General features: G+C 40.2%; 4 protein-coding genes across 7 annotated transcripts; 3 read left to right on the top strand and 1 right to left on the bottom strand.

Moving 5' to 3' along the window:
• Nucleotides 1-5,197: 5,197 nt before the first annotated feature.
• Nucleotides 5,198-8,894, top strand: LOC113581415 (E3 ubiquitin-protein ligase TRIM39-like). Its single transcript, XM_027016550.2, has 6 exons — nucleotides 5,198-5,653; nucleotides 5,771-5,866; nucleotides 6,589-6,822; nucleotides 7,260-7,407; nucleotides 7,510-7,536; nucleotides 7,623-8,894. The coding sequence occupies exons 1-6, from the start codon at nucleotides 5,198-5,200 to the stop codon at nucleotides 8,249-8,251; spliced, it is 1,590 nt and encodes a 529-aa protein (XP_026872351.2). The 3' UTR covers nucleotides 8,252-8,894.
• A 221-nt stretch (nucleotides 8,895-9,115) lies between these two features.
• si:dkeyp-74b6.2 (cerebellin-1) lies at nucleotides 9,116-12,586 on the top strand. Its single transcript, XM_027016563.2, has 4 exons — nucleotides 9,116-9,214; nucleotides 9,982-10,617; nucleotides 10,861-10,980; nucleotides 11,469-12,586. Exons 2-4 carry the CDS (start codon nucleotides 10,339-10,341, stop codon nucleotides 11,664-11,666), a joined length of 597 nt encoding a protein of 198 aa, XP_026872364.1. The 5' UTR covers nucleotides 9,116-9,214; nucleotides 9,982-10,338; the 3' UTR covers nucleotides 11,667-12,586.
• Nucleotides 12,587-12,963: 377 nt separating this feature from the next.
• ripk3 (receptor-interacting serine-threonine kinase 3) lies at nucleotides 12,964-17,390 on the bottom strand. Of its 3 annotated transcripts, XM_035530247.1 has the most exons (13): nucleotides 17,151-17,390; nucleotides 16,808-16,971; nucleotides 16,227-16,551; nucleotides 15,850-16,001; nucleotides 15,705-15,754; nucleotides 15,376-15,531; nucleotides 14,859-14,941; nucleotides 14,483-14,546; nucleotides 14,047-14,099; nucleotides 13,876-13,915; nucleotides 13,654-13,775; nucleotides 13,517-13,535; nucleotides 12,964-13,372 (listed from the first exon to the last, which is right to left on the bottom strand). In XM_035530247.1, exons 2-13 carry the CDS (start codon nucleotides 16,963-16,965, stop codon nucleotides 13,203-13,205), a joined length of 1,392 nt encoding a protein of 463 aa, XP_035386140.1. In that variant the 5' UTR covers nucleotides 16,966-16,971; nucleotides 17,151-17,390; the 3' UTR covers nucleotides 12,964-13,202. The 3 variants fall into 3 exon arrangements, with proteins under 3 accessions (XP_035386140.1, XP_035386141.1, XP_035386142.1); XM_035530248.1 differs by lacking the exon at nucleotides 16,808-16,971 and having other exon boundaries at nucleotides 17,151-17,368; XM_035530249.1 differs by lacking the exon at nucleotides 17,151-17,390 and having other exon boundaries at nucleotides 16,867-16,948.
• Nucleotides 17,391-17,992: 602 nt separating this feature from the next.
• khnyn (KH and NYN domain containing) lies at nucleotides 17,993-25,696 on the top strand. Of its 2 annotated transcripts, XM_026996688.2 has the most exons (10): nucleotides 17,993-18,227; nucleotides 18,445-18,713; nucleotides 18,918-19,052; nucleotides 19,217-20,709; nucleotides 21,929-22,059; nucleotides 22,153-22,249; nucleotides 22,705-22,812; nucleotides 23,803-23,904; nucleotides 24,017-24,357; nucleotides 24,672-25,696. In XM_026996688.2, the coding sequence occupies exons 2-9, from the start codon at nucleotides 18,477-18,479 to the stop codon at nucleotides 24,324-24,326; spliced, it is 2,613 nt and encodes an 870-aa protein (XP_026852489.2). In that variant the 5' UTR covers nucleotides 17,993-18,227; nucleotides 18,445-18,476; the 3' UTR covers nucleotides 24,327-24,357; nucleotides 24,672-25,696. The 2 variants fall into 2 exon arrangements, with proteins under 2 accessions (XP_026852489.2, XP_026852488.2); XM_026996687.2 differs by having other exon boundaries at nucleotides 24,017-25,696.
• Nucleotides 25,697-26,108: the final 412 nt, after the last annotated feature.

The following is a 26,108-nucleotide window of genomic DNA, read 5'->3' as shown; positions in this document are numbered from 1 at the left end:
GTGACTCAAAGTCTAGCTTATGAAAAAAAAAGCTATTTTTAGTCAATCTGACCTTTATTATATTCACAATTTGTCAGATAGCCTAAGTGAGTAGAAATGAATTCTGGACTTTTTTGTAATATTGTTGTGTAGCTGCATAGTCATATAGGAATTTTGTAGTGACTTGTGGTTTGTTTCCACTTTTCATTCCGCTTGACGGCTAGGTTAAGGGAGTGGGAAAATCTGTAGGACCTGCATCTTGGGAACTGTGATTTGAATACGACCTGCCTGGGTGATGTGAGTTACTTTTCATTATCTAAATAGGCCATTTTCAACCAGGTCTATAAAGGAATCATATGTAACAAAGTAATATGAAGGAAGGATATATACACTTGCAATATGCCATCACTGAATGCCTTTCGAGCAATATGATGAAAATAACAGACATGTCATAGTGAAAAAAAAAAAGAAGCTTTTACAGACCAGTTTTCAAAGTGGAATGGTGGTGTTTGGACACTTTTTAAATTTAAACACAATACGTCTTATTTACATCTGTCATGTTTGCACATATTCACATGTGACATCTTCACAACAGAAAACAAAAAAAACACATGCAGATCCTTTAAGAATACTTACTGTGTGATATTCCTGGGTTATGGCTTCCTTTTTCTTATTTGTTATTAAAGTAAACAATATTGTATTATCAATTTGCTCTTGAAGCCTCCCAATAGTTTAAAACTTTTAAAGTGCTGTATTTTAGGGTAATAATAATAATAATAAGAAGAAGAATCATTATCATCATATTTGCCACATTCTGTACTCATACAGACATGGTATAAAAATGAAATATTAGAATATCAGAAAATGGTGTTGAGTAACCCAATTAACACGTTTCTCCCCTTATTCTTCCCTGTACCCCTTGCCCAACTCTTCTGCATGCCTGAATCAGTAATAGCATTTCCATGCTCTTATTCGATTTGACCTCTGGTCTTATGGATAACCACAATGGAAATGAGTCTCTGCCAGCCAGGTTTGAAAATGTTGCCAAGCATCCGTACCTGCACTCTAAGATGCACAAATGTTTTGCAAAATAGACTGTTGGATATGGAGCCCTGCTGGTGATATCCCTTCTTAAAAAATGTATGGCATGGCCACGATTTATTAAAGTGTGGGAATGAGATGATTAAGGCATGAAAACAAGATCATTACAGCCTGAGAATGACATAATTAAGGTGTGGGAAAGAGATGATTAAGGTAATGGAATGACTTATAGAATCATGTCATGAACTGTGGTATAATTTTAATCAAGAGACACTTAATTCTGAAAGCACATGGCCTCAGATGCAGATTGTGCACAGATTTGGCAGAAGAGCCAGGTTTCATCATCCATTAAATGGAAGAGGCTAAATGTCAAGTTATCCAAGAATTTCTCGCTCTCTAACACGTAAGTGTGCCTTTCTTATGGCTAGTTGGTGGATTCTGAAATCCTATTCAAACAAGTTGCCTTCCTCCTTGTACTCCTACTGTTGTAAGGTTTACCATCATGATCACTCCAAACAGACCAGAAATGTTCCTTTTAAATACATTTGTAAATGACCTCAATGGGTTTTTTGCTGAAACTTGGCACATATGACAAAATACACTGCCTGGCCAAAAAAAGGTCACCATCTGGATTTAACTAAGCAAATAGGTAAGAGCCTCCCATTGGATAATTACTGCATGGGTGATTATGTTTCAGCTGGCAAAAAGTTATTTAACCCTAACTGATGCATTGAGTAGTTTCTCATTTGTTAAACAACCATGTCTAAAGACACATCCTGTGGTTGTGAAAAAGATGTTCATCTGTTTCAGAAGGGTCAAATTATTGGCATGCATCAAGCAGAGAAAACATCTAAGGAGATTGCTGAAACTACTAAATTTGGGTTAAAAACTGTTCGACGCATTATTAAAAAGTGGAAGAACAGCAGGGAAACGTCATCTACGAGGAAGGAATGTGGTCAGAAAAAAATCTTGAATTATCGTGATCAGCGATTACTTAAACTTGTGGTGAAATCAAACTAGAAAAACAACAGTAGAACTCAGGGATATGTTTAATAGTGAAAATAAGAGCATTTCCACATGCACAATGCAAAGGGAACTCAAGGGATTGGGACTAAACAGCCGTGTAGCCTTAAGAAAACCACTTGTCAGTGAGGCTAACCAGCAAAAACGGCTTCAATTTGCTAGGGAGCATAAAGATTGGACTCTGGAGCAATGGAAGAAGGTAATGTGGTCTGACGAGTCCAGATTTTCCCTGTTCCAGAGTGATGGGTGCATCAGGGTAAGAAGAGAGGCGGCTGATGTGATGCACCCCTCATGCCTACCATACAAGCCTGTGGGGGCAGTGATCTGGGGTTGCTACAGCTGGTCAGTAGGGGTTGCTGCAGTTGGTCAGGTCTAGGTTAAGCAACGTTATGTGCCCAAAGAATGAGGTCAGTTGACTACCTGAATATACTGAACGACCAGATTATTCCATCAATGGATTTTTTCTTCTCTGATGGCACAGGCATATTCCAAGATGACAATGCCAGGATTCATCGGGCTCAAATTGTGAAAGAGTGGTTCAGGGAGCATGAGACATCATTTTAATGCATGGATTGGCTACCACAGAGTCCAGACCTGAACCCCATTGAGAATTTTTGGGATGTGCTGGAGAAGACTTTGCACAGTGGTCCAAGTCTCCCATCATCAATACAAGATCTTGGGGAAAAATTAATGCAACTCTGGACAGTAATAAATGTGACATTGCAGAAGCTTGCGGAAATGATGCCACAGCGAATGCGTTCCCTAATCAAAGCTAAAGGCGGTTCAACAAAATATTAGAGTGTGTGACCTCTTCTTGGCTAGGCAGTGTATTATTAGAGAAAAGATAATCAAATCCATGTCGGCTTCTTACCGGGACATTTCCTTTCACAGAGGATCGGGTGGCTTTCCTTGTGGGGCAGTATTCTATTATGCATTGCTAAAGTAAGGCGCAAATAAGGACTAACTGTGGTAGTACCAAATATCACGAAAACGGTATAATATTTCAGCAATCCACATTCATGGAGGAAGCGTATTACTGCTGCACTACTTGCTGTTAATGTCACATTAAATCTGGAGATAAGTTATATGAATTTGGCCCGTGGACCATATGGGGCTTGTTTTAATAATATGCACAATATTCATGTACATGGTTTTCACTGAGCTTTCCTGGTCTAAATGATGACTGTGGAGTCTTGTTTTGAGTCTTGATTGTCACCTTCACCATTAAGCATCTTTAAGGGTGTCACTGGGAATATATAAATAGGGGGGCTTATAGATAGAGGCCTGCTATAAGTGAACATAGGCATGCTCCTGCATGCTGATTGGTCTAGTCACTGAACACTTACAGATATTGTAGCTCATAGCAGACAAACAAGACAATCATTTATTTAAATGATCTACATCCTTTTCCTTTAGTACACATACCTCCTGAAGAAGGCAGAACAGTACATGATGGATATTCATGCTATAAAACTAACTGTGATGTGTCAACATGCATCACAGTTGAACTAGTTGCATAGGTAGCCAGCCTACTACTGAAACCTACTACTCAAACCACTAACAGAGTCACAGATTGCCCAAGCATTACATCTTTCATACTCAAATTGCGTTTTGGGGCTGTTGTACTGCAGCAGCACCTCTCCCAGGTCTTAGTTGTCCCTTTATCTCATTATATTGTGAGTTTGGAGACACAATGACAGGGTTGAATAAGAATGCATGAGAACTATTGACGATTTAAACTAATAATACATGCTTATTTGTGTGGGATAAAGAACATTTAAGGAGGGCTAAAATCCCCTAAGACAGGCCTAACGATACCCATAGGCGCCTTTATCTAACACCAAGTTGAAATGTTCTTATTTAGCTATGCAAGACAAACACAAAAAGTATTTAAACAAAATGCCAACCAAATTACTCACTGTGCTACCTAATGGTATGTGGAGGTTCAATATCAGTTTGTAGTTCCTGTTTTTCTGTGGGTTTTTTTCCACTTCAGTGTACTTTTATAAAAAAATCTTCTTCAGGCAGTCAGAAGCACTGCAGGAGTGCTCTCATTGGATGTCCTGCATAAGACCAGGATTTAACTTCTTGCCCTGATTGGATTGGACAGGCACATTGTAAATTACAAGAAGTGAATGCACCGTCAGTCCTACCTGTATATCAAACTGTCATTCTCTAAGCTAAGCATAACTTGTTCTCCATACAAGAGGTAAGATACTAGACAGGTAGGTTATTTTTTTATCCTGTCATGGTGCTTAAATGATATTGCTAAGGTGGCTGGTAAGGTTATATATTTCACTTCTCATACTTAGCAGTTAACAGATTGAACAACAGTTTCACGGTTGAACAAATGCAGATAATTACTGTCTTAACATTTTTTAAAGCAAACATATGTCAGTTCAAACTGTATCTTAAAAGGACGTTACACATAATGAGTAAAATGAACATTCTTCAGTGTGGAATATTCTTTAACTTCCTGTAGTCTTTGGAGACATGAAGTTTATAGAATGTTTGTTTCAGACTATAGTATATAACAGAATGTAGAAGTTAAAAGCAGTATGGCCACATTCCTGCAATCGGACACCTTGAAACATCACTGGGTGTGTTCTTATCCAAGAAAGAGAGAGAAAAAGATTCAGACTGAGACAAACAAGATATTACAAAGAGAATATTCCAAATCCTAATTGAGCTTTTCTACAATGATCAGAATCACATTATTTTACCAAGAATGTCAGACATACAAAGAATTTGTCTTTGTATGCGCACACATGTATGATGTAACATATTAGACAGACTGGACAAGTAACTGAATATTTATACATATTCAAGAGAATAAAGACATTAAACCAAAGGGTGAGATTTAAAAAAAAGAGTATACAATAAGTAGAATATGTTTATCTTGTACTTAAATACTCTAGTGACAAACTTGAACATTTTTGACCTATTTCAAACATTTTGGTCTGTATTCTGAAAGCAAACATTTTACTAAAAGCATCCTAAAATCTTGTTATGTAACTCAGAATGCTGAATAAAATATGATGTTTTTTGAGGTTTAGCACTGAAGTATTCCTTTAATCAAACAACCCACAGGATAGACCTTCTACACCAGGAGCACTCCCTCTGCATCAGATTGGTCCCCTTCAAGCTTCCCATTATGGCCTCTGCCCTATCAGAAGAGCAGTTCATGTGTTGCATCTGTCTGGATTTTTTCTGTCAGCCTGTTTCTATCCCATGTGGTCACAACTTCTGCCTCTCATGCATCCGAGAATTCTGGGATAAAGCTGAGCGCAGTGAATGTCCACTGTGCAAGGAGGGCTTCCGGCGAAAGCCGGAACTCCGGGTCAACCATGCCCTTGCTGATATCACTGAGGGATTCAAAAGGTCCTTCCAGGTCAATTCAAATCAGGTCAGAAGGCCAGAACTGGGCCAAAGGGACAGGAAAGTAGAGGAAGAGGGGATGTCTGGGAAATGGGATGTCTGCCCCAGGCATGGAAAGCCACTGGAAGTTTACTGCAGGACGGAGCAGGCGGTCGTGTGCTCAAGATGTGTGGAGAGTCAGCACAAAGGACACCAGACAGTGGCTGTGGAGAGAGAGAGCAAGAGGATGAGGGTGAGGGGAAAAAAGAGAAAGAGACAGAGGAGTGTATGAGTAGTGCAGGGGATGATATTGTGTTCCTAACATGCGTGTGTGTGTGTGTGTGTGTGTGTGTGTGTGTGTTGTGGCCAGGGGGAACTGCGTGAGGCAGGGTCCAGACTGCTGCGGATGATCCAAGAGCGCACGGGGAAGGTGGACGAGATCAAACTCTCTCTGCAGCTCAGCAAAGTGAGTGGCTGGAGATCAATGCTCCTACATCTGCTTCTTCATTCCAGAGATTCTTTTCCTTTGCAAATATAGTATCAGTGCCTAGCCTTCTAGAAGGAAATAGCTGAGGCACTCTAAAAACACTCCACCTTTGCACGCAATTTTTTTTTACAATACTGTTTGCAAAGTTTGGTCCAATATATATGTCCAATATACTACCATTAGACCGACCATTCAACATTCATGTTCGACTATTCTATCTTCATGCCCATTATAATTACTGATTGGAAATTAGTATTAGCATTTAGTATCAGTTTCTGAAAGCAAACGACAATAAAGATGCCCCCATGACATTATTCAAGTGCTCTGGGCAAGACATAGCCATTATTCTATTGTCAGAGCAGAATTTACCTCAAGGATTGTATAAAAGGCTTCAGGTATCTTGAAAATGCTGACTCACTGTAATTATACAGCATTTTAACACACCACATCCTTGACAAGAAAGAAACAGAACAATGTAAACAAAATATCATTAGGTAAGTGGTGTTCTATTTAACCAACAGAGGTAGTAGGGACTGAGGAAATTTCAGTTGTGGCATAGCAAAGCTATGGAATTTATATCACATCAGGACCATCGCTATGCTAACAAAATCAACAAAGCAAAGAAGGGGATTCTGCTGTTACTAGGACTGCCCCTTGTAGAGTGCAAATCTAGTCCCATTGCTTCCTGCTCTGCACTTCAGAGAACCACCGAGAAGGAGATGGAGCAGAGCATGCAGGGCTTCACTGCCCTGCTGCGCTCTATCGAGAGAAGCCAAGAGGAGCTGCTGGAGGAGCTGAGGGAGAAGCAGAGGGAGCTGGAGCAGCGGGGCGGTGCACTCCTGGAAGAGCTGGAGAAGGAGCTTGCCGACCTCGTGATGAAAAAGTCGGAGTTGGAGCAGCTCTTAGACACAGAGGATACACTGCACCTTCTCCAAGTGTGTTCCAGAAAACAGAGTTTTTCTCCTCATCTTTATTGAAGTTTATACGTTGTACTGTTTTTATATGTCAGATTCTACATGTTGTAAATGTAGTACAAAAAATAGCAATATTTAATATTCAGTTAATTACTGTGTGGTTTTACACGCCCTGTACATTACATATCAATGGAAAATATAGAGCACTCATGAAAAATTATTATAAAATGTCTAAATATTTTTTGCTAATATTATTTGCTAAAGCAAAATTTCATTTTTAGTCAGTATTTTAGGCAGCCCCATCCTTTCAGAATCAGAATCAGCAGTTTTTACCAAAACTGTGTATGCAGATAAGAAATATGTGGCTATGATTATACAATATAATATAAAGAATAATCATTCTTTAATTAACACACAGTCACACGAGAACACTGAGATCCTGTTCTCTATGCTTGCAGAGTTTCCACTCTGTGGCGTGTCCTCCTCGTACTAAGGACTGGTCCCAGACCTGCATCAGGAACGATGAGCGTGTGGGCACAGTGAGGAGAGCCATGGCCAACCTGGAGGAGTTGCTGCGCAGCCAGGAGCGGAGCCTGTGTGAAGCTGGTGAGAATGTCAATTGGGTCTGTGTGTGTACGTGTGTGTGTGTGAGTGCATGTGTGCCCTGTGTATTTGTGTTCAACTGTTTCTCTTCCGTTCTTTTTGTAGAATTGCGCCAGATCCAGCGATATACGGGTGAGTCTTGTTTATTTTTTGTGTGGAAAAATATTTCTACTTTAACCCTAACTTAACGTATCTATCTCACCACTTCTGCCAATTAGTGGATGTGACCTTTGACCCCCGGACCGCTGCCCCCTGGCTCATCCTTTCCTCCGACCTTAAGCAAGCCAGTCTGGGCTACCAGCCCCTGTCTGATCTTGTACCGCCCAGCCCCCTGCGCTTTGACTCCTGTGTGTGTGTCCTGGGACAGCCAGGAATTACCACCGGGAGGCACTACTGGGTGGTTCAGGTTGGAGGCAAGACAGACTGGGATCTTGGTGTGGCACGAGAGTCGATCAACAGGAAGGGTTCCATAACCGTTCGGCCCGATCAAGGTTTCTGGGCCGTGTGCCGTCGGAGTGGCGGTCACCTGAGTGCCTGTGCCGGACCCTCCATCCCACTTGTCTCCTTCCGTGAAAGGCCCCAGAGGGTGGGGGTGTTTGTGGACTATGAGGAGGGCCTTGTCTCCTTCTATGATACTGATGCCAGATTTCACATTTATTCCTACACTGGGTGCACCTTTGCTGAAACACTGTACCCGTACTTCAACCCCTGTCTCCATGATGACGGGAAGAACATTGCCCCTCTTCTCATCTGTCCTGTTGGGGGAGAAGTCAAGACCTCTGAGGCAGATGTTAGGGTGGGGAGGTCGTCAATGTCTGGAAGCCACAGGGTGCAGAGCCTGTTTTAGGATCAGTGATGTCTTGCACTGTGAATTAGGAATGATAAGTCTCTTCTCAGACAAGATGTGCCCGGTTCTTGATGGGGGAACTGCGTGAAGCGGGGTCCAGACTGCTGCAGATGATATAGTGTCAGAGTCTGAAGGACCAGAATCCCAGAGGTGAGTGTCTATGGAAAGGTTACCAAATTGAGTTGTGGAGGGCCAGAGTCCAATAGAGTTTGGTGATTTATTCGCTCTAACACATGGAAATATTTAAACTGTGCTGGACTGTTATTTGCTTGGGACCCCATTCACTCTTTAGTCAGTGACTTCTGTGAAACCATTGTCCAGAACCAATCTGCAGTCTTCAATAGAGCAAGATGACCAGATTTAAAGCAATAACATAGTGTTAAGGCTACTCCTACAGTGTAAGAATTTAACACTTGCACCTTCAATATGTATTCATTTTTATACTGAGCTGGATTGGTTTGCTAAACACAAAGACTAACCTAAAGAAACAACCGTATACATCAAATATATTGTATTGTTCAGAATTTATCCTTTGTTGATGTCATTGTTGATGTTGTAAATAAAACGTTCCTAAACATTAAACCAAGAAATTTTGTGCCAGGTGGTTGACAGTGGGGATAAAACAGCAGACAGAAATAAGAATCTTGAGAATAAGAGTGTGAGTGTGTGGGAGGAGGGTGTTCTGTACAGTGGTAAAAAAAGAGAGAAAAATAGATGTGTTCTAATTAAAAGCCTGTTTGAACAGGGGGGTTCCCTGGCAAACTGGAGGGGTGGGAGAGAGAGAGAGAGAGAGAGAGAGAGAGAGAGAGAGAGAGAGAGAGAGAGAGAGAGAGAGAGAGAGAGAGAGAGAGAGAGAGAGAGAGAGAGAGAGAGACTGAGGGGCAGTTAGGAATTGCTCTACTGTTGATAAGGATGCTGGTTCCTTCTCACCGCTGTAGGATTTGGAGATTCATCCTGAGAGTGGTAAGCTTTCTCCTTTTTCTTTTTCCTTTTGTTCTGGCATTTCTCCCAGCACTGGCAATTCCATTCACCTGCCAAATAATGGTAACAAAATATGTAACATCAGCAGTACTTTAATTCGTATCTTATAGGTTGTGATGTGTATTAAAATAAACATCCAAAACACTTGTTGTTAAAATACTTGTTGTTAAAATAGGGCAATGATTAAATATAAGCAGTAGTCACCTGAAAAAGCGTGATATAGTAGCCCAATTAGCAAGACAATTTTGGTTTAAATTAAATAATGACATTCTGCTGTAAACTTGGTGTTTGGTAAGTCTACTAGTTTTAAATTACAATGCCTTAGGAGCTTTGGTGAGGTTAGTTTTTGATTTGGGGACTAAAGTCTTTATGTTATACACAGAATGAGTGATATCTCCTTTTGTTAGCACCTATGCATATTTCCACTTGTATTGGAAGGGTTTATGAACTTGAATGTATAGGAATGTTTTGGAGTGCATGTTTAGTAGTCAGATGGTTTCTCAGCAGGTGCAGATTGGCCTGCTGGCAGCCATGTGCAAGCGCATGTCCCTCGTGATTCCACTCTCTGCCAAAGCATGAGCTCATCCTCTTGCGCCATGCACTGCTGGCCTTTTTACCTTGCAGACTGACACAGAATGTATTAAGTTTTGTGCTTTTGGTGCATCTTCTGTAACAAGAAAAAGTTCCTATATGCTTGAATGTTCATAGACATTGCAAGACACTCCCTTTGATTCTGTTTCTCTCCTCAGAACTCTATGCCATTTCAAAGAAGTCAGCATCTTCTCCATCTGTATGTCAAGTGACCTTGTTATACAACTGGTGTGCCTGAAAAACTGCTTGTTCTGAACTGGGAATGGAAGAAAAGGGGCAGGCAACCACTAAACTGTCAGATAATTAATAATTAAGCTGGACACAATAAAAAGATTTAAGGGTCAGTCAGAGGTTGTGAACTGCTCTACATCTCCACATCACACATTTCACATCAACGCAACAGCAAGCATTCTCTGATTGATCTGTAATTGTTACACAGTTCAAAGAAGTATCCATAATTTCCCAACAAAGGAAACAAACAAACAAAAAAAAACCCTGTATAATACACCAAGGAGATGGAGGGCATGGGATTAGGCCATTTCATGTTAGCTGTGGCTGGTCTCTTGCTTGGGAGGTTCCTGGTGGTCAGGAGCCAGAATGACACAGAGCCCATCATTCTGGAGGGGAAGTGTTTGGTGGTGTGCGACTCCACTCCGACTGCAGAGCCCACTAACAATGCATTAGGAATGTCAGTGCGCTCCGGGACTGGGCGGGTGGCATTTTCTGCCATCCGTAATACCAACCACGAGCCATCAGAAATGAGCAACCGGACGATGACCATCTACTTCGACCAGGTTCGTGATGGAGATGACATTAAGTTTGAATTTGTTTCATAAGAAACATGTGGATGTGTAGACAGATGGGTAGATGAATGGATGGATGAATGGCCATAAGACTGGTTGGATTAATGGATAAAAATTATATTTTTTTAATGAGGTAATTAAGTAACTGTAGGAAGGGATGAACAATCAAATAAAAGCAAGCACAGAAATGAGTCATCCTCATACAGTTATTGCATGCTGTTGTTTTGATATAAGGTCTTGGTGAATGTTGGCAGCCATTTTGACCCGGCACGGAGCATCTTTGTGGCGCCCAGAAAGGGAGTCTATAGCTTCAGCTTCCATGTGGTAAAAGTTTACAACAGACAGACGATACAGGTAAGTGACAGAACAATGTGCTGGACGTTACTTTAACATAGATAACACCTCTGCACCAGCTACACCTTTGCTCAACTTACTGTTGGGTCAAATTCCAGCTGTCTTTGAGTTTGATAAAAAGGTATGGATCAGGTACAATGACAACTTAGGGGATCTGAATACCTATGAGTGCTGCTGCCCTTCTGAACAGATTAAAAAAAGCCTTAAAACAGGACTAGAATTTTACTTCACATGCAGCTCCAATGTGATTTCCCCCAGACAACCACTAGAACTATTAGCCGTGATCTTTGAATTAGCATATATCATACAAAAAACATATTGAAGAAACTATGATTCACACATGAGTCACTTATACCCAGGCAAAACTGTGAGTTAATTCGTCTCAACTGTCCACTAAAAGAGAGAATGGACTCCATTCACAGGTTGATGCTTCCACCTAGAAACCAGGACGTGTTTTGCCATTTACTATTCTCTCTCCCTCACCTCAGGTAAGTCTAGTGCTGAATGGTTGGCCAGTGATCTCAGCCTTCGCTGGGGACCAGGACGTGACACGTGAGGCAGCAACCAATGCCGGGCTTGTCACCATGGAGAGAGGAGACAAAGCTTACCTCAAACTGGAGCGGGGAAACCTGATGGGTGGCTGGAAGTACTCTACCTTCTCTGGGTTTCTTGTATTCCCGTTATAGAAGTTTCAAGGGTAGGGGTATACAACTCCAGGTGCAAACAAAAAATAAATAATAATACATGTATAATAATAAAAACAAGAAAAAATGAAAACAAAATGTGCTAATTTATGGCATAAAATATGAACATTTATAAGATAGCTGTCAAAGTCCTAATACAGATACAGATTTAGCACTTTTTACCCATGAAGTGGCCAGTCAGTTACATTAACTGTTTGAACTACCTGTGATTACAAAGTCCTGTACTGGGAACTGGACTAAAGGCCCAGTATTGACCTCTGCACTTACAGAATGACAAAGAAGGCAAGACAGAGATAGAATTTCATACAAACAGATTTTATTGGGACACTATATAAGGTGAAAATGTACTTGAATCAGTGCATGGGCATCCCCATATATTTATAGCTTCTAAATGAGTTTCAACTATTTTCAAAACTGATAATAATATATTTACTTTTCTTCTCTTCTATATCTTATGCTGGTGATTTTGGTAGCTAGTCATTGTCATTGTATTCATTTAATTTGCATGGCTTCATCATACAATGTCATCTGGAGCAAAACCTGTGAGATAATCCAATGTGTGATGTGGCCATTTTATCAAGATCAAAGTGCAAACGGACACAGGTGGATATGTGGCCACGGGCTACTTTCTATTTATTATCGCCCACACCCTCTGTTAATATAGAGCCAAATAGATTACTGTGAACACTTTGCCAATCTTGGCTATGGCCATTCAAGCTAAAGGTATGTGTGTATTGGACATGGTCTCTTGTTCTGTGTCCTGTGTAGACAGTAGGAGGTAATTAAACATGACCACACACTGCACAGTGCACAAGGGTCAAAGCCAAGATGTACACCATCCTCCAAAACCCTGGAACATCCTTGTGAAATGGCCTGTGCTTTAATTAAACCGCTCTCATGAACATTTTTGTTTCACGTGGTGTCTTCTCCACGCTGGTTACACGTGCTTTGCTTCCAGCTGTTACCTCCTTCAATCAGGAACACCACCCTCCAGACTTTAGATTTGTTAAGGACGCTGGGACAGTGCCTCTCACGCAGGCATGCTGCTGATTGTGCAGTTCCATGTCCACGAAATTCCGGTGGCAGATGGGGCTGGCGGATGGGGGATGGGGAACGACAGGATCCTGCTGGTAATGCCATGCACGCCGTCACTGATTGTTAGCATCAAGAGTTCCACATCGCTACAGGAGACTGGCGCTGAATAGGATTTGCTTGCACCTTCAAAACGTGCACGTCATCTAGATCCGGGGTTCAGTCCAAAGACAGTAAGAAGCAGATGCTTGGGAAAGTAGCTTTTAATCAACATTGTTTTTTTTCCTTTGCACAAAAGCAGCATCAGGTTTCTTGTAATCGATACTGGAGTCATAAAAACAAAACTTTCAAGCAAGATTAGTAATCTGGAAAAAAGTCTATATGCCAGTTAGTGATATTATTTGAGATAACCTAAAATAAAAATAACTGAGAACTGTCAGATAAATAACAACCTCAAATATAAGAGGTCATTATGATTTGATATGATCAGGGGTTTTTTTCAGATCTGGGAGGCCAATCGGGGTTGGGAAGGCTGACAGAAGAAGGTGCTGTTTGGTGTCTATTGCGCTGTCTGTCAAGAGGATGGTTTATATTCATGTGGTTGTTGTTGCCGATCTGTACGCCTGTGACGTTGGATAGGCAGATGCTCACAGTGCCTAGGAGGAAGGAAAAGAAACAGGATGTGTGCAAACTTCCAAGTTACTGGTTTCAATTCCTGTCTATATCAAGAGAAAAAAAAACACAAATATTGCCTGAAATTTCAAGTACTTTACACAGAGTGGGGCAAGACTATTACTTACTTGGTGTAGAGAATTGGCGCTAGAAGTGGACAAAAAAATGTTTGAGTTAAACATTGTAAGTTCCAAACCGTTTTTAAAAAAATCATATCATGATTTTTCAAAATCATGAAGAATCATGAAGAAAATGATTTCCAGACCTGGGTCGTTAAAACCTTTTGCAGTCTTTTGGTAGCTGATTTGTGAGTGGTGTGTGAGCCAATGGCAGCTGGCTTGTGGTTGGTTCTTGATGTAGGTGGAGGACGTGGACGAGCAAATGACCCTATCAGGTAATGATGAGTGAAACAAAAAACTTGATGTGCTATAGAAATCTCCAGAACAAACAGCCTTAATGCTAAGATCAGTAGACTAGCTTACGTTACCTGTTTCCGTGCACTGGGAGATTACAATTTCACTTTTCTCCTAAAAGAGACAGCACAGGTTTTTATTAAGCACATCCAATTATAGCAAAGATAGTATCTACATATATTGCGTTTCTAACATTAAACAGCTTGGAAGATCACTTTCCTGTTAAGGTCAGTTGTGTAGAATACCTGTGTGGGAGTCTTCACAGAATGATGAGACTTTTCTTTAATGGATGCTATGGCTAAAAACACAGAAACAGAAAAATGAATCAAACAATATGAATTACACAATAAATGATTATCAAAATGAAACGGCAAATGAAAATGTTCCCCAGAGACAAAAATACATTTGTTAGATCTCAATGACTGGCCAAACAATCTTTAAAGGGACAGAGTAAGATGTGATGTGAGTGATGCAGTGCACGTAAGAAAACTTCTTAGGATTACCAGATAAATGAAAGTTTTGATGAATTAAATGTAATTGCAATGCAGAGCTTTATGACAGAACATATGACTCTGTTGTTTTCAAATTGAAAGTAAATAATAAGAGAAAATAATTAAATGATTAATTGATTGGCACATAAACAGACAAGACAGGTCATGGGAAGTATAAAATGGAAAGTACCATTGTTCATTTTAGGGTTGATCCCAAGTGATTTAAAACTGGAACTGATTTTGTCACTATTGTCCTAGGGTTAGAGAAGTGAAAGAGAGCAACGTCTGTTTAAAAGTTATACAAGTATCATCTACTTACCACCATTCATACCACTTAGAATACAAATAATACATATGAAATCAACAAAAAATAAACTCACAGTAAGAAAGAAGCCTTGCAACAGTAAATATATGAGAACATTACCTTCAAGACTAAATTTAAAATGATAATGTAAAAGGTACTTAATTTCAGGTCGGTGTTGAAAAACCTTCCTTTTCAACAATACTAAAATGCCTTACACAGATCAGCACTTCTCTGAAACAAAGACTGGAATAGTATTTCTTACCAGATTTTCTAGAATGGCACAGACAGCGTTATGTACTTTTCGTTTGTGAAAATCATACACCTTCTCAGTGACATTAACACATTCTGAAATGAACACAGAAAAAAAACAGAGACATAAAAATTACTATCTGGAGAACTAAGGTAAGTTCTAGAACATGGGGCCTTAACTATACTTAACCATCTCTAAAATAAAGAGGTAAACCAAGCACATACGTGTATAATATATACAATAAACACTGGATAATCTAGTGTGAATAATATAGTTTGTATAATATACTTTATATAAATCTACACTTTTTAGAGCTGATGAAGTACATTGCCAACACTGCCAACATTTAAACCAAGAGACTGAACAGACCAAAGATTACCCTAACACAAGAAAAGTTTACAAGCATAAATAGTAAGTGCTGTAGACATGTCATTATTGGCCAAGTGAAGGGATCATTTGACTAGAATAAAATTGACCAGGCTTATACATCTGACTTTCATTTTAGTTTAGTCTTGTCCTAGCCACTTACTCATGAAGGTGGGCCTCTGGGTGGGGTCGGCATGCCAGCAGAGCTTCATTAGATCAATGAGGTTACTGAGCCCATGTGCCTGGCTGCTGTCCACAGATCCCAGATCAGGCCTGTCACCTTCAGTGACACGAAACCGCACCAGGCTAGAGAGGGGAGCTGGGGGAGGGAGGTGAAGTGTGAGAGAGTGAAAGAGAATGAAGCAGAGAGGACATAAGAGTGAAAGAGGACAAGCTGTTACCTATATTAAAGTGTGTGTGTGTGTGTGTGTGTGTGTGTGTGTGTGTGTGTGTGTGTCCGAGTCGCAGTTAAAGAATATAGTGGATACTCACTGTAGTATGGTGGCTTTCCAGTCATAACTGACCACAACAGTACACCATAGCTAAAAGAAGATATGAAAAGAGAAACAAGGTCACTAAATATCAATACTACCCACTCATAGTCAAAGCTGCACATGTTTTCATTTACACGCTTCACCTGTAAACATCCGAAGAAAAGGCAGGAGTGTAAGAAGAGGGCTGAAATGCTTCTGGAGGCATGTAGCTTGTGGTTCCACCTACTTCCTCATCTTGCTCTCTGTCCACATTGGAACGGCTTTGGGCCAGTTTGGCCAGACCAAAATCAGTGAGCTGGAGACAGAGAGAGAGAGCGAGAGAGAGAGAGAGAGAGAGAGAGAGAGAGAGAGAGAGAGAGAGAGAGAGAGAGAGAGAGAGACTGTTAACAGATGACAGCATTCTTTTAATTCATTGACCACTGGAATACCATTGATAAAATCATCCATGAATTGCACAGCCCAGCCCTCAGAAGACCCATTATTTCTGAGGCCTAATAGTGGCCAGAAGCCTGAGCCTCACTTTTGCGTTGAGGCTGTCATCCAGCAGCACGTTGCTGGGCTTCAGGTCCAAATGGAGCAGGGGCGGGGACAGCTGGTGAAGGAAGTTCATGCCCAGGGCGATCTGGTGCATGATGCGGAAGGCGAGGGGCCAGGGAGGGGGTCCGCCCACAGCTTGCTGGAGGTCTGCCACAGACCCTCTCTCCATGTACTCCATGACTAAACCTAACTGGGTGGGGCATGGCTGTCCATGAGGGCAACCTACATACACCCCAAAGATTCTGAGCACATTGGGATTCCCGCCATGACGCATCAGGTCCGCCTCTTGGAGAAGAGAGGAATCAGAGCTAGGAACCAAAGAAAAGTATTACAGAGAGGCATGTGATCTTTGGTATCAGGAACATGACAAAATACAGCTTTCAGTAGCAGGCTGTTGTCATTAGCTTAGACTGCATTATAATGCATTTTAATTGCGATTTTTACATTTATTTTCGTTAAAACAATGCTTTTCATATTATTTGTACTATATAAGAATGTACGCAAATTGCGTCTGAAAAGCTCATTCAAGCTAGAAAGTCATAAGCATGTGACACAAATATTTACCCATCATTACAACGTAATAACTTTATAGCAACATTCGTCCCCCATTTTGTATGTTTTGCCTTATAAATCTTTCCAAATCCACCAGAGCCAATTAGTTGCCAGGACTCTAGACTTTCATCATTAATCGATGCAGGCACAGGGCAGCTGGACAGTTCCATTCCTCACTGTGTAAAAAGGAATTTTGTTTTCATTCAAGTAAATTTTTAGAAAGGGCGATTCTAGCAATAACATTGAAGTGCTGAGTAAAAGTGTCTTATACGTTATTATAACTTAATGGCATTCGTTTCAGTTAAACAATGGACTGTTAGACATATAGCCAAAGCCGTTGAACATGTTTACTTACCCAACACATAATCCGTGTGTAAAGAATGACCCCTAAACTGATCCCGGAACACAAACTTAAAGCAAAAACTTAAAATATAGGTACTGAAATTCTGAAACACCTATTATGCTGTTGATAATACTAAATACTAATACTGAAATGGCGACGACCAGACAAAATAGCGTCAATATCTTTCTTTCACTTCCTCCTATGAAAAAAAAAAGTAGAATATGACGTAGGCTACCTCGACCATGTCGGTGTACCTGCCCGGCAGGTATATATGCTCACCACTCCCTACTGACGGATAGCGTTAAAAGCTCATATTAAAATACTCTTTCTAATAAATTGTCCCGTAGTTTATTCTTTGGCGATTCGTGCATATATATCATAAATTGTGATTAATTATGATTTTATTATAAATTATGATAAATCCTACTGAAAAGCTTTATTTATATTAATGTGTCATCTGATGTTTAAACCAAACTTGATTCCACATTGTCAGGGGTTCTATTTCTTTTACCCTAACGGAAACGTCGTATTTAATTTTTGACGTCAGTGGAATTTCCCGTATTTCGTCGCTAAAAATGTTGCTACAACTTTGCCAAGTTACGCGCTGTAAATTTACACAGGAAAAAATATTACACCTATAGCGATTTTTTTCATAGTAAAAAGGTTGTTATAATTATTTCTTGGTCCAATTTTAAAGCCTTACAGTTGCCTCCTTTAAAATATATATAAACTGCTCCGAATGCCGCATTATTACACACTTTTGGGTTGTCATATATACGTTTATTACGGTAGACAACACACGCCCACTGCGAGTTTCCCTAAGTTTCATTTTATTAATAATAATAATACACGATCATCGTGAGTACGATGTTTTTTTTACTTAGAGAACCAGGAAACTGCACAAAAACATTTAGAATCACAATAATAGGAATTTGTAAATGAACACAAGCACAATCGAGGTGTGAATTAGAGAGTATTGAACTTTGGACTTAAATATTCCGATAACTACGGAAGACAGGAACGGGTATGCAACCGAAACTTGTAAGCCAACAGGTGAAGGGTGCGGTTTAAAATGCTGAAGTAATCGAGGTAATATTTCTGAAACTTCGAAAAACAATCGCATGCTGTTTTATTGCGCTTTCGTTCTCATGCCATTGTACGGATGCATATTTGTCTGTATTTTTGTCTTGGTATCCAGACGACGAATCAGTTTCAGTTTTACATTCTCATTTTACAATGTATATTTGAAGCTATTATAAAGCAAGCTTACGTTAGATCGATACGTGTGTTTTCTCACTACACACAGTAAGAATTGACCATCAGCAAATATACTCAGTCATGGATCTCTCTGCCGACTTGGGTTGGAGGGATGATATGAGAGCGGAGCAGCATGTGGAGGATGAGTTCACTTGTCCCGTTGTGCTGCGGGGCTCTCTGCTAGCCCAGCAGTCTGTGGTAGAGCGGCTGTTTGGCGTTATCTTGAGAATCGGTGAAGGGCTATCCTCATACACACCTCAGGATGGACAGATTTGGCTGCAGCTAAAAGGGAAGAAAACGGAAGTGGAGGCAGCAAAGGTAGCTTCATCCGTTCATAAAGACTGGTCTGGTTTTTAATCATATGAAACTTTTTGCTCATACTTAGTAATGCATAGTAAATTGGTCCCTTTGGTCAGTTTTTGGTTTTTGGGTGACTTTGTCTGTTAGTGACAATATGTGTTACATTTCTTTTTTAGTATGAAGTAGTTAATGTTTTGTTGGGTGTCTCTTCATGGCATTCAGCTTTTTGTAAAAGGTGTAGTGAACCAGGAGGCTCAGAAGGAAGTCCAATATCCAGAAGCACTTCACTGTGTGTTCTGTGGTGCAAAAGGGTTGTTCATTGACTCTCTGATCAAAAATACTTCAGCACATATAATGGTGAGTAGAAAAAAAATAATGTATGATGTTGATGACTGGGTGTCAAGTTTGCCTTCTATTTACTTATAGCAGAAAAAAACCCTCTAGCACCTTATTATTCTTATTTAATGACCTTGTTTCTTGTTTTGTTTTTTGTTTTTGTTTTTTGTTTTGTTTTTTTCCAGGTGGGCTCTATGGGTTGTCTTCTCATTTCTGGGCTGGCTGAGCCTGTAGTGAAGGCCTACTCCCTCATCATGGACTTGGTAGATAAGTATAGGGACAGCCAGGCACAACCCTACAAGGCAGCATGTGAGTCCCTGGAATCACGTCGAGTGTTCAAATCCATGGTCGAGAGGCTTGAGGACCGTCATACTCTGGATCTGCTGGTGCTGCCAGTTCTAGTTAAGGAGCTTCTTCTAGACTTGGTTAAGCAGTCAGCACTGGACCTAGATTTCTGGGACAATGTATCAGTTTCAGCAGAAAGGGAAACACTATTGGACCTTTCAGAGAATATCGATAGACTGATACTGAGAGAACCTAGGAAGAATGAAACACTATCATCCACCATCCTTCTCAATCCAAATGGTACATCTCAGAACCTTCCTATATCTTGCAGTTATGGCATCAAATATCCCAGAATGGATGAATTCTTCTCTGATTTGGAACATAGGCCTCTTGCACAGGCTGCAGAGGAAAACATGCAAGATGGCAATGCACAGAAATGGGTTGGCGGTGCATCCCTGGACGCAAACAAGGAAAGAGAATCACTGCAGCAGGATGAGCACCTCCTTAAATTCTTCACTGCTATGGGTTACAATGAGGAGGTAGTAGGTAGGGTTCTGGCCCGTTCTGGGCCCCAAGAGCCCTCCCAGATCCTTGACCTGGTCCAGCAAGAGCAAAGCCCAACTGTTGAGGATGGAGCCAAAGGGGCAAAAGAAGATGACTTTGTCCTCGGTGTGACAAAAAAGGCAGCAGCCAGTTGTGGATATACAGAGGAAAAAGTGGATGCGGTGTTCAACAACCTTCCCAAAATAAAACCCCACCAGCTGATCCTGGAATTGCAGAAAGAGGGCATGAGAAAACCTGAGGGTGGGAGACTCAGCGAGAGGAAGAGAACAGAAGAACCAGAAGAACAGCAGAGAAAGGTGCCGAGTTCTCAAAGCGTAAAGGACGGGGATTTAATGGATGAAAAGAAAAATGAGAGAGTTGATAAAATGAATGAAGCAACAAATATGGAAAAGGCTGAGAATGATGAGGGGATGAACCTGAGAGAAAAGTCTAAAAAGAAAGAGAGAGAAAAAGTCGGAAGAAGAGGATTAACAGACCTTGAACCAAGGATGCAGAGACTCTTCATGGAACAGGACAGGCTGGACTGGGCAAGTAACAAGCCTGACATTTCTTCTTCTTCTCCTCCTTCTGTTCGAGGGCCACCTCAACCTGTGTATGCATCACCGCTGCATCACAACAACTCAGAGAGGCAAGTCAACCCAACTGAGGCCCCTGTTACCAAGTCTAAGCAAAAACAGGGACCGCCACCTGCCAAGGCAGGGGCAGTTGTTACAGGAGCACAGCGCTTTCTGGAAGGCCTAGATATGCCTTTTGCCCTCCAGCTGAATGATGACCCCGGTGATCCAGAGCTGCGGCAGATCATCATTGATGGGAGCAATGTTGCCAAGAGGTAAGAAAAAAGTTAAGGTGTTGAAGGAGAGAGAAATATATATATATACATATAATATGTATGTGTGTGTGTGTGTGTGTATGAAAAGGGAGAAGAAAGCTTGACTACATCGAATTGCATTGGCAACGGAAAAGTAAAGAAATGAAAATGGAGATAATTTCCATTTCACATTTTCTCACAAGAGGATGGTTTAAGAAAGACAGCCCCATAGTGTATATATATGTATAAGAAGATGATACAAAATTATGTCAAATTCATTTCAGAACTTGGACTAAAGAAAATGGGTAACTTTTTATATTATTTCAACATTGTTAGAATGAAACTACTAAGTACAGCGTAAGCTTTATTTCAGGAACAATTACAAAAGAGAAACTTTTGTTCTTTAATCCAGTACCTCTATCCAGATGACCTCTACCAAGAACAGACGTATAGACGTTACTGTACACTATTGTGCTTCCACCCATACATTTCACCCTTGGTACAGCCATGGCAATGCTTGTATGTCCTGTTTGGAGCTTGTCAACGCCCTTAAGTTTATTAGATATATGTTGTTACAGTTGCTACTTTGTTCCATCACAGTGGTTTTTTTGCCTTAGCTCCCATGTTTACAGCTGACGAGGCTGAGCCCTGGTGACCTGACATGGAATGACTCTGATGATTCTGAGATATTAGGAGGAGCAGGAGTAGAAGAAGACACACACACCATTTGGTGTTAGATAAACTTGTGCAAAAACTTGTGTGTATAGTAAACCTCTGAGTGCTGTTTTCAAGGGGAGTGAAGATGTGAGAAGTCATGGTCTGCTCCAAAGAGATGTGGCACCTCTTGCCATTGAAGGCTTGAGTGTGTGTGTGAAAAGCTCAGTGAGCTTCTGTACAGAAGGCCAGCTTGTCCTGGGAGCTGGCATAGGGGCAGAGAAACAACAAAATGGGAATTGAGGAAAGAATTTTTAAGCACTTGTAGATTGGGAATTCTTCAACACCCCCAACACACCGTCTGGTGTAGTCAGCCCATCCTGGCTTTTCTACTCTGGGTGGCCTCTGTGCTCACCTAAGGTTCTGAAGCCACAGTTTGCTCTTCAGCGTTTGTTAATGGGAACGATGGAGATGATGTCACAAGCGGGATGCGAGACATTCAAAGCCAGGCTTTGGCTGCTTATGCTGCACCATGTCATATGTGGTAGGATTCTGAACACAGGCTCTGTCTTATAATTTTCCAAAGCCATGGCCTAGGAATGTTCTTCTCATGTCGGGGCATCGCTCTGGCTGTGCAGTACTTCTGGAGCCGGGGGCATCGCAAAATCACAGTCTTTGTTCCCCAGTGGAGACAGAAGAAAGATCCAAAGATAAAAGGTAAATACCACTGTATTTTTTCCAGCATTTAGGCTTACGATCATAAATCTTTCTTAAACTGCTGTGTTTAATAATACCAAGTTTTTATTAAAGAGCAGCACTTCATGACTGAACTACAAGATCTTGGTCTTCTCTCCTTTACCCCCTCGAGAGAGGTTTTGAAACAGAGGATAAACTGCTATGATGACAGGTATACTCATACATCAAGTGTGCCGATACATCATCAATTCTTTCATCATCTATGATTATGATGTGAGCTCTGCCCTCAATAACATGTGGTCTCACATGTTCAATTCAGAATGCTTCATTTAACTTTTTAGTGAATGGTTGTTTGGGCATACATTTCTTTCAGATGCATTCAAACTCTTGTCTAACAGAGCCTCAAAAAATTAAAGAAAAAGGACATGCAAGAAATATAATTAGCAACTGTTATTACTGGCCTGGAAGAAACAGGGGCAATACTGATTATTTATATTATATTTGTAGTAGTTACCTGTCTTACTAATAGTCTGACATGGTATTTCTATGGAATGTACTAAAAAGTGAGAACTTAATGCCATAGTTCAAAGTAAACATATATTTTCTGTCTATTCAACCTATGCTGCCCTCATTCTTCTGACACATCCATATGGGAAATGGTTTCAGATTCATGCTGCAGCTTGCTCAGCAAACGGATGGAGTGATAGTGACGAACGACAACATGAGAGATCTCGTGGACGAGTCAGCCTCATGGCGGGAAATCATCAAGAAAAGGTAAGCAGTTGCTTTTGGGTCATAAAAAGAGAGCACATCCTATAGCCTAATAATTTAATATTAAATTGTATTCTTTTTTAAAGTATCTTTATTTTTTAAACTACTACATTTTTGCAAACCTTTAACTTTCACTCCATTACACTCCTAAGTATATTAGTCACTTTTCACATCACCATTTTCTGCACTTCCTATGCAAAAGTGGGAGAAATCAGGATTGTCTAAAATACATTAAATAATAGGCACTGTCAACCCAAAGCAAAACTAATCATAGTGTAATACACCTTTAAAGTGACAGATTTGTTTGACTTGTTGCGCTAATGTAAAAAAAGAGCAAAGTGGCTCTACCCAACTTCAACTTTAAGCAGCAGAATTATATGAGACAGGTCTAGTGTTGTAATGCATGTGGAAATCAGGCCACTAGAGCTTTCATGGCCCTATTGCAAATATGTTTGAAATATTCTATATAACATATATTCTATTTAGATATTCTATATAACAATATAATATAAAGATATTATTGCTCACAATATATTTAAGTGCCTTTAAATGTATTTTTCTACTTTACTTCAAGGACAAATATAAATTACTTCTTTGTTTACTTGAGTATTCCCCCCCCCCCCCCCCCCCCCCCAAAAAAAAAAAAAAATCTGCACTTTAGCTTAAGCACAGACTCTGTGTACTTTATTCACCAGTGCCTGCTAGGGAAGCCAAGTTGAAACTAGTTTCTAACTTTGCTGTTGTCTTGGCTTTATTCTACTTTAGATGCTAATATTTTGCCTTTTTGAACAGTGGAAAAAGATAAGACCAGTTGGCTCCATAATTACAAGAAGTTCCTGAACTCTAGCCAGGCCCCTCAGATATACTGTACTTTGTTAGCTGTATGACCATTAACACATAAATAGTGTCCTAACAGGGTAATACTACTGTTATCAGTTCAGTTCAGCCTGTGTTAAAGAACTGACCATTCTTGAAATGTTTTGACCTCTGCAGGTTACTGCAGTATGTGTTCGCAGGTGACCTATTCATGGTGCCAGATGATCCATTGGGCAGAAGCGGACCTCACATCAACGATTTCCTGCGGATGCAGAACAGGTGTGGAGGACAGGACTGAAGCTGCACGCAAATGCTCAAACACAGCCTAGCTACATTATCGAATTTAACAACCGTCTGACTCTGTCTGTCTTTCTTTCCTTATCCCCGGCAGCCACTCATTCGCAGGTATGTCCTCCTCCTCTTCGCCCTCCTACCACCCTAGAGCTCAGACTGAGGTGCTGCAGTATCGCGAACGGACACCAGGGGGCGTACATAGTGCTCACGGATCAGGCAAGGGTCAGGCCCAGGCTGGCAAGGAAATGGAGCGGACATCAGAGGCGACGCTGAGACTGAAACAGGATTTGGTGCAGATATTTCCAGGACAGGAGAGCATGGTCACCATGACCCTACAGTGTCACCCGACTGTCACAGACATCAACAAATTGTCTCATTTCATTCTGGAAAGTCAGGGAAACGTGTAGAGGCATTAGAGGGCAGTGAGGCAGACTTGAGGTATGCTAAAACCGTGTAGTGAGATTATACAAACATCAAGACTTATCAGAAAGTTTAAATTCATGATTAGGTTTCTGCTGTGCGCATAGAATTGAACGAAAGCAATATCAAGTGAGTTCAAATAATTAAAACTGTGTGATTTTTATATTGAAAGAAGCTTTACTTATTTCTTAATTCTGTTGTTAAATCTGCCTGTGTTTTATATTCCTTTTTGAAAGACATTGTTTTCTAACTGGTAACTGGTGTGTCATATATGGTGTTTTTACAAAATGAAATATTTTAATGTTATATTTTAACATATGTCTCTGTTTCAGAAGCACCTCAAGAACCTGGCTTGCAACTCTTATCACCACTCATATTTAGCAGGTTGAGGATTCTCCACAAGGGGGCACTATATAACAGAGGTGCTTTTCAGTGTTAAATAATTTATTTATTTTCTTTGCATACCAATGCAAATTGGTGTCAGTCTGATTACAAATTAAGCAATTGAGCAATGATACAAACCATTATGCTGCAAATAGTTTAATGTGTGTTTTCATAATGTCCACTAAAAAGTATATTTTGGAAATAATGGCAAGTAATCAAAACCTCATGAACCAAATGCATTCATAATGAACTAGCTGCATTGGAGCCGAGGGGGAGCATCCCTTCAAGTTCAATGGAAATGATAATTTGTGACAGGTATTTGTGCTGTGAAGGTAGCCAGTGGACTCCAGGTGAATATAATCCTTAACACGTAGTCCAGTCGCACCATAAATCTCCAAAACAATGTTTGAAACTGTATGAAAGAATAGACATTATATAGCAATGTTTTAAAAAATCCGATTTTCAAAAGTTCAATTCATCTCTTCTAAGTATACTCTGGAGTTTAATCACATTGCTATGATAACACATAACACTGGACGAAAGATGTACTTATTGATAAGAGGTATACAGTATGCAGATTGTATATTTTATATATTTTTATATTTTTTCATTCATATTTCTTGTTGGGTTTTTTATGTTTGTTTGTTTTGTTTTGCTCCAGTTACATTACCAAAATTGTTACGCAGAGTTGAAGTAATTTAATACGGAAAAAGTTGCGATGGAAATTGTAATGGTCCTTATTTGAGGAGTAAAGGTCATTCTGACATCTGTTTTGTGCAGACTAATGGTACATGGCTTCAATGATCCTTTCTGCTACATAATTATCCAATTTGCTGTGAGACATTTAACTCTGTAGCAATTACAGCTGTAAGAAAAAAATCCTGTTTTTTTTTTTTTTTTTTTTTTTTATGAAATGGCTCCTAAAATGTTCATCTAAGTCATAACAAGAAATAAAGTCTTATTTAACAAACAAGATGCACATTTATGTTACCATTTTATTGGTGAACCAATGGTTTAATATTTCGTTTATATTTTTCCTTTAAGGCCACTTACAATTTTGTGTGGCTTTATGTTCCAAAATTGGTTAGAATTAATTTTTATATGACCACTTTAGAATTAAACAGACGGATAACAATGTATAAGATAAATGAGCTCTGTTCTGATTGGCTTTTGTGCCTCATTCGAAAAGCACTCATAGATGAAACACCTGAGAACTGCTGTGTAAGTGGGCCGGTCAAAACTGCTGTAGACTGAATAGGCAGAGATATGTAAATGAGTTTGCTCTTGAGACAGAGAAATATAGTGATTGCAAAATGGGCAATTTTTGCAGCTTTGATGCCATATATGTATGTATGGTATGGACTAGAGAAGTGAACAGTGTCTTG

The sequence above is a fragment of the Electrophorus electricus genome, chromosome 9 (assembly GCF_013358815.1).
Source record: "Electrophorus electricus isolate fEleEle1 chromosome 9, fEleEle1.pri, whole genome shotgun sequence".
Taxonomy (NCBI): Eukaryota; Metazoa; Chordata; class Actinopteri; order Gymnotiformes; family Gymnotidae; genus Electrophorus; species Electrophorus electricus.
This window is presented reverse-complemented; position numbering and strand designations above follow the sequence as displayed.

What these genes read in the sequence shown, in the direction of transcription:
- khnyn (XM_026996688.2), top strand. Translation starts at nt 18,477, where the DNA reads ATGGATCTCTCTGCCGACTTGGGTTGGAGGGATGATATGAGAGCGGAG. An exon ending in GAAAGATCCAAAGATAAAAG is followed by an intron (nt 22,060 to 22,152) that starts GTAAATACCACT and finishes TTTTTATTAAAG; the next exon opens with AGCAGCACTTCATGACTGAA. An exon ending in TTCCTGCGGATGCAGAACAG is followed by an intron (nt 23,905 to 24,016) that starts GTGTGGAGGACA and finishes TATCCCCGGCAG; the next exon opens with CCACTCATTCGCAGGTATGT.
- LOC113581415 (XM_027016550.2), top strand. Translation starts at nt 5,198, where the DNA reads ATGGCCTCTGCCCTATCAGAAGAGCAGTTCATGTGTTGCATCTGTCTG. An exon ending in TCTCTCTGCAGCTCAGCAAA is followed by an intron (nt 5,867 to 6,588) that starts GTGAGTGGCTGG and finishes TCTGCACTTCAG; the next exon opens with AGAACCACCGAGAAGGAGAT. An exon ending in ATACACTGCACCTTCTCCAA is followed by an intron (nt 6,823 to 7,259) that starts GTGTGTTCCAGA and finishes CTATGCTTGCAG; the next exon opens with AGTTTCCACTCTGTGGCGTG.
- si:dkeyp-74b6.2 (XM_027016563.2), top strand. Translation starts at nt 10,339, where the DNA reads ATGGAGGGCATGGGATTAGGCCATTTCATGTTAGCTGTGGCTGGTCTC. An exon ending in TGACCATCTACTTCGACCAG is followed by an intron (nt 10,618 to 10,860) that starts GTTCGTGATGGA and finishes TTTTGATATAAG; the next exon opens with GTCTTGGTGAATGTTGGCAG. An exon ending in ACAACAGACAGACGATACAG is followed by an intron (nt 10,981 to 11,468) that starts GTAAGTGACAGA and finishes CCCTCACCTCAG; the next exon opens with GTAAGTCTAGTGCTGAATGG.
- ripk3 (XM_035530247.1), bottom strand. Translation starts at nt 16,965, where the DNA reads ATGGAACTGTCCAGCTGCCCTGTGCCTGCATCGATTAATGATGAAAGT. An exon ending in GTGCCATTCTAGAAAATCTG is followed by an intron (nt 14,547 to 14,858) that starts GTAAGAAATACT and finishes CTCTAACCCTAG; the next exon opens with GACAATAGTGACAAAATCAG. An exon ending in CAACCCTAAAATGAACAATG is followed by an intron (nt 14,100 to 14,482) that starts GTACTTTCCATT and finishes CTGTGTTTTTAG; the next exon opens with CCATAGCATCCATTAAAGAA.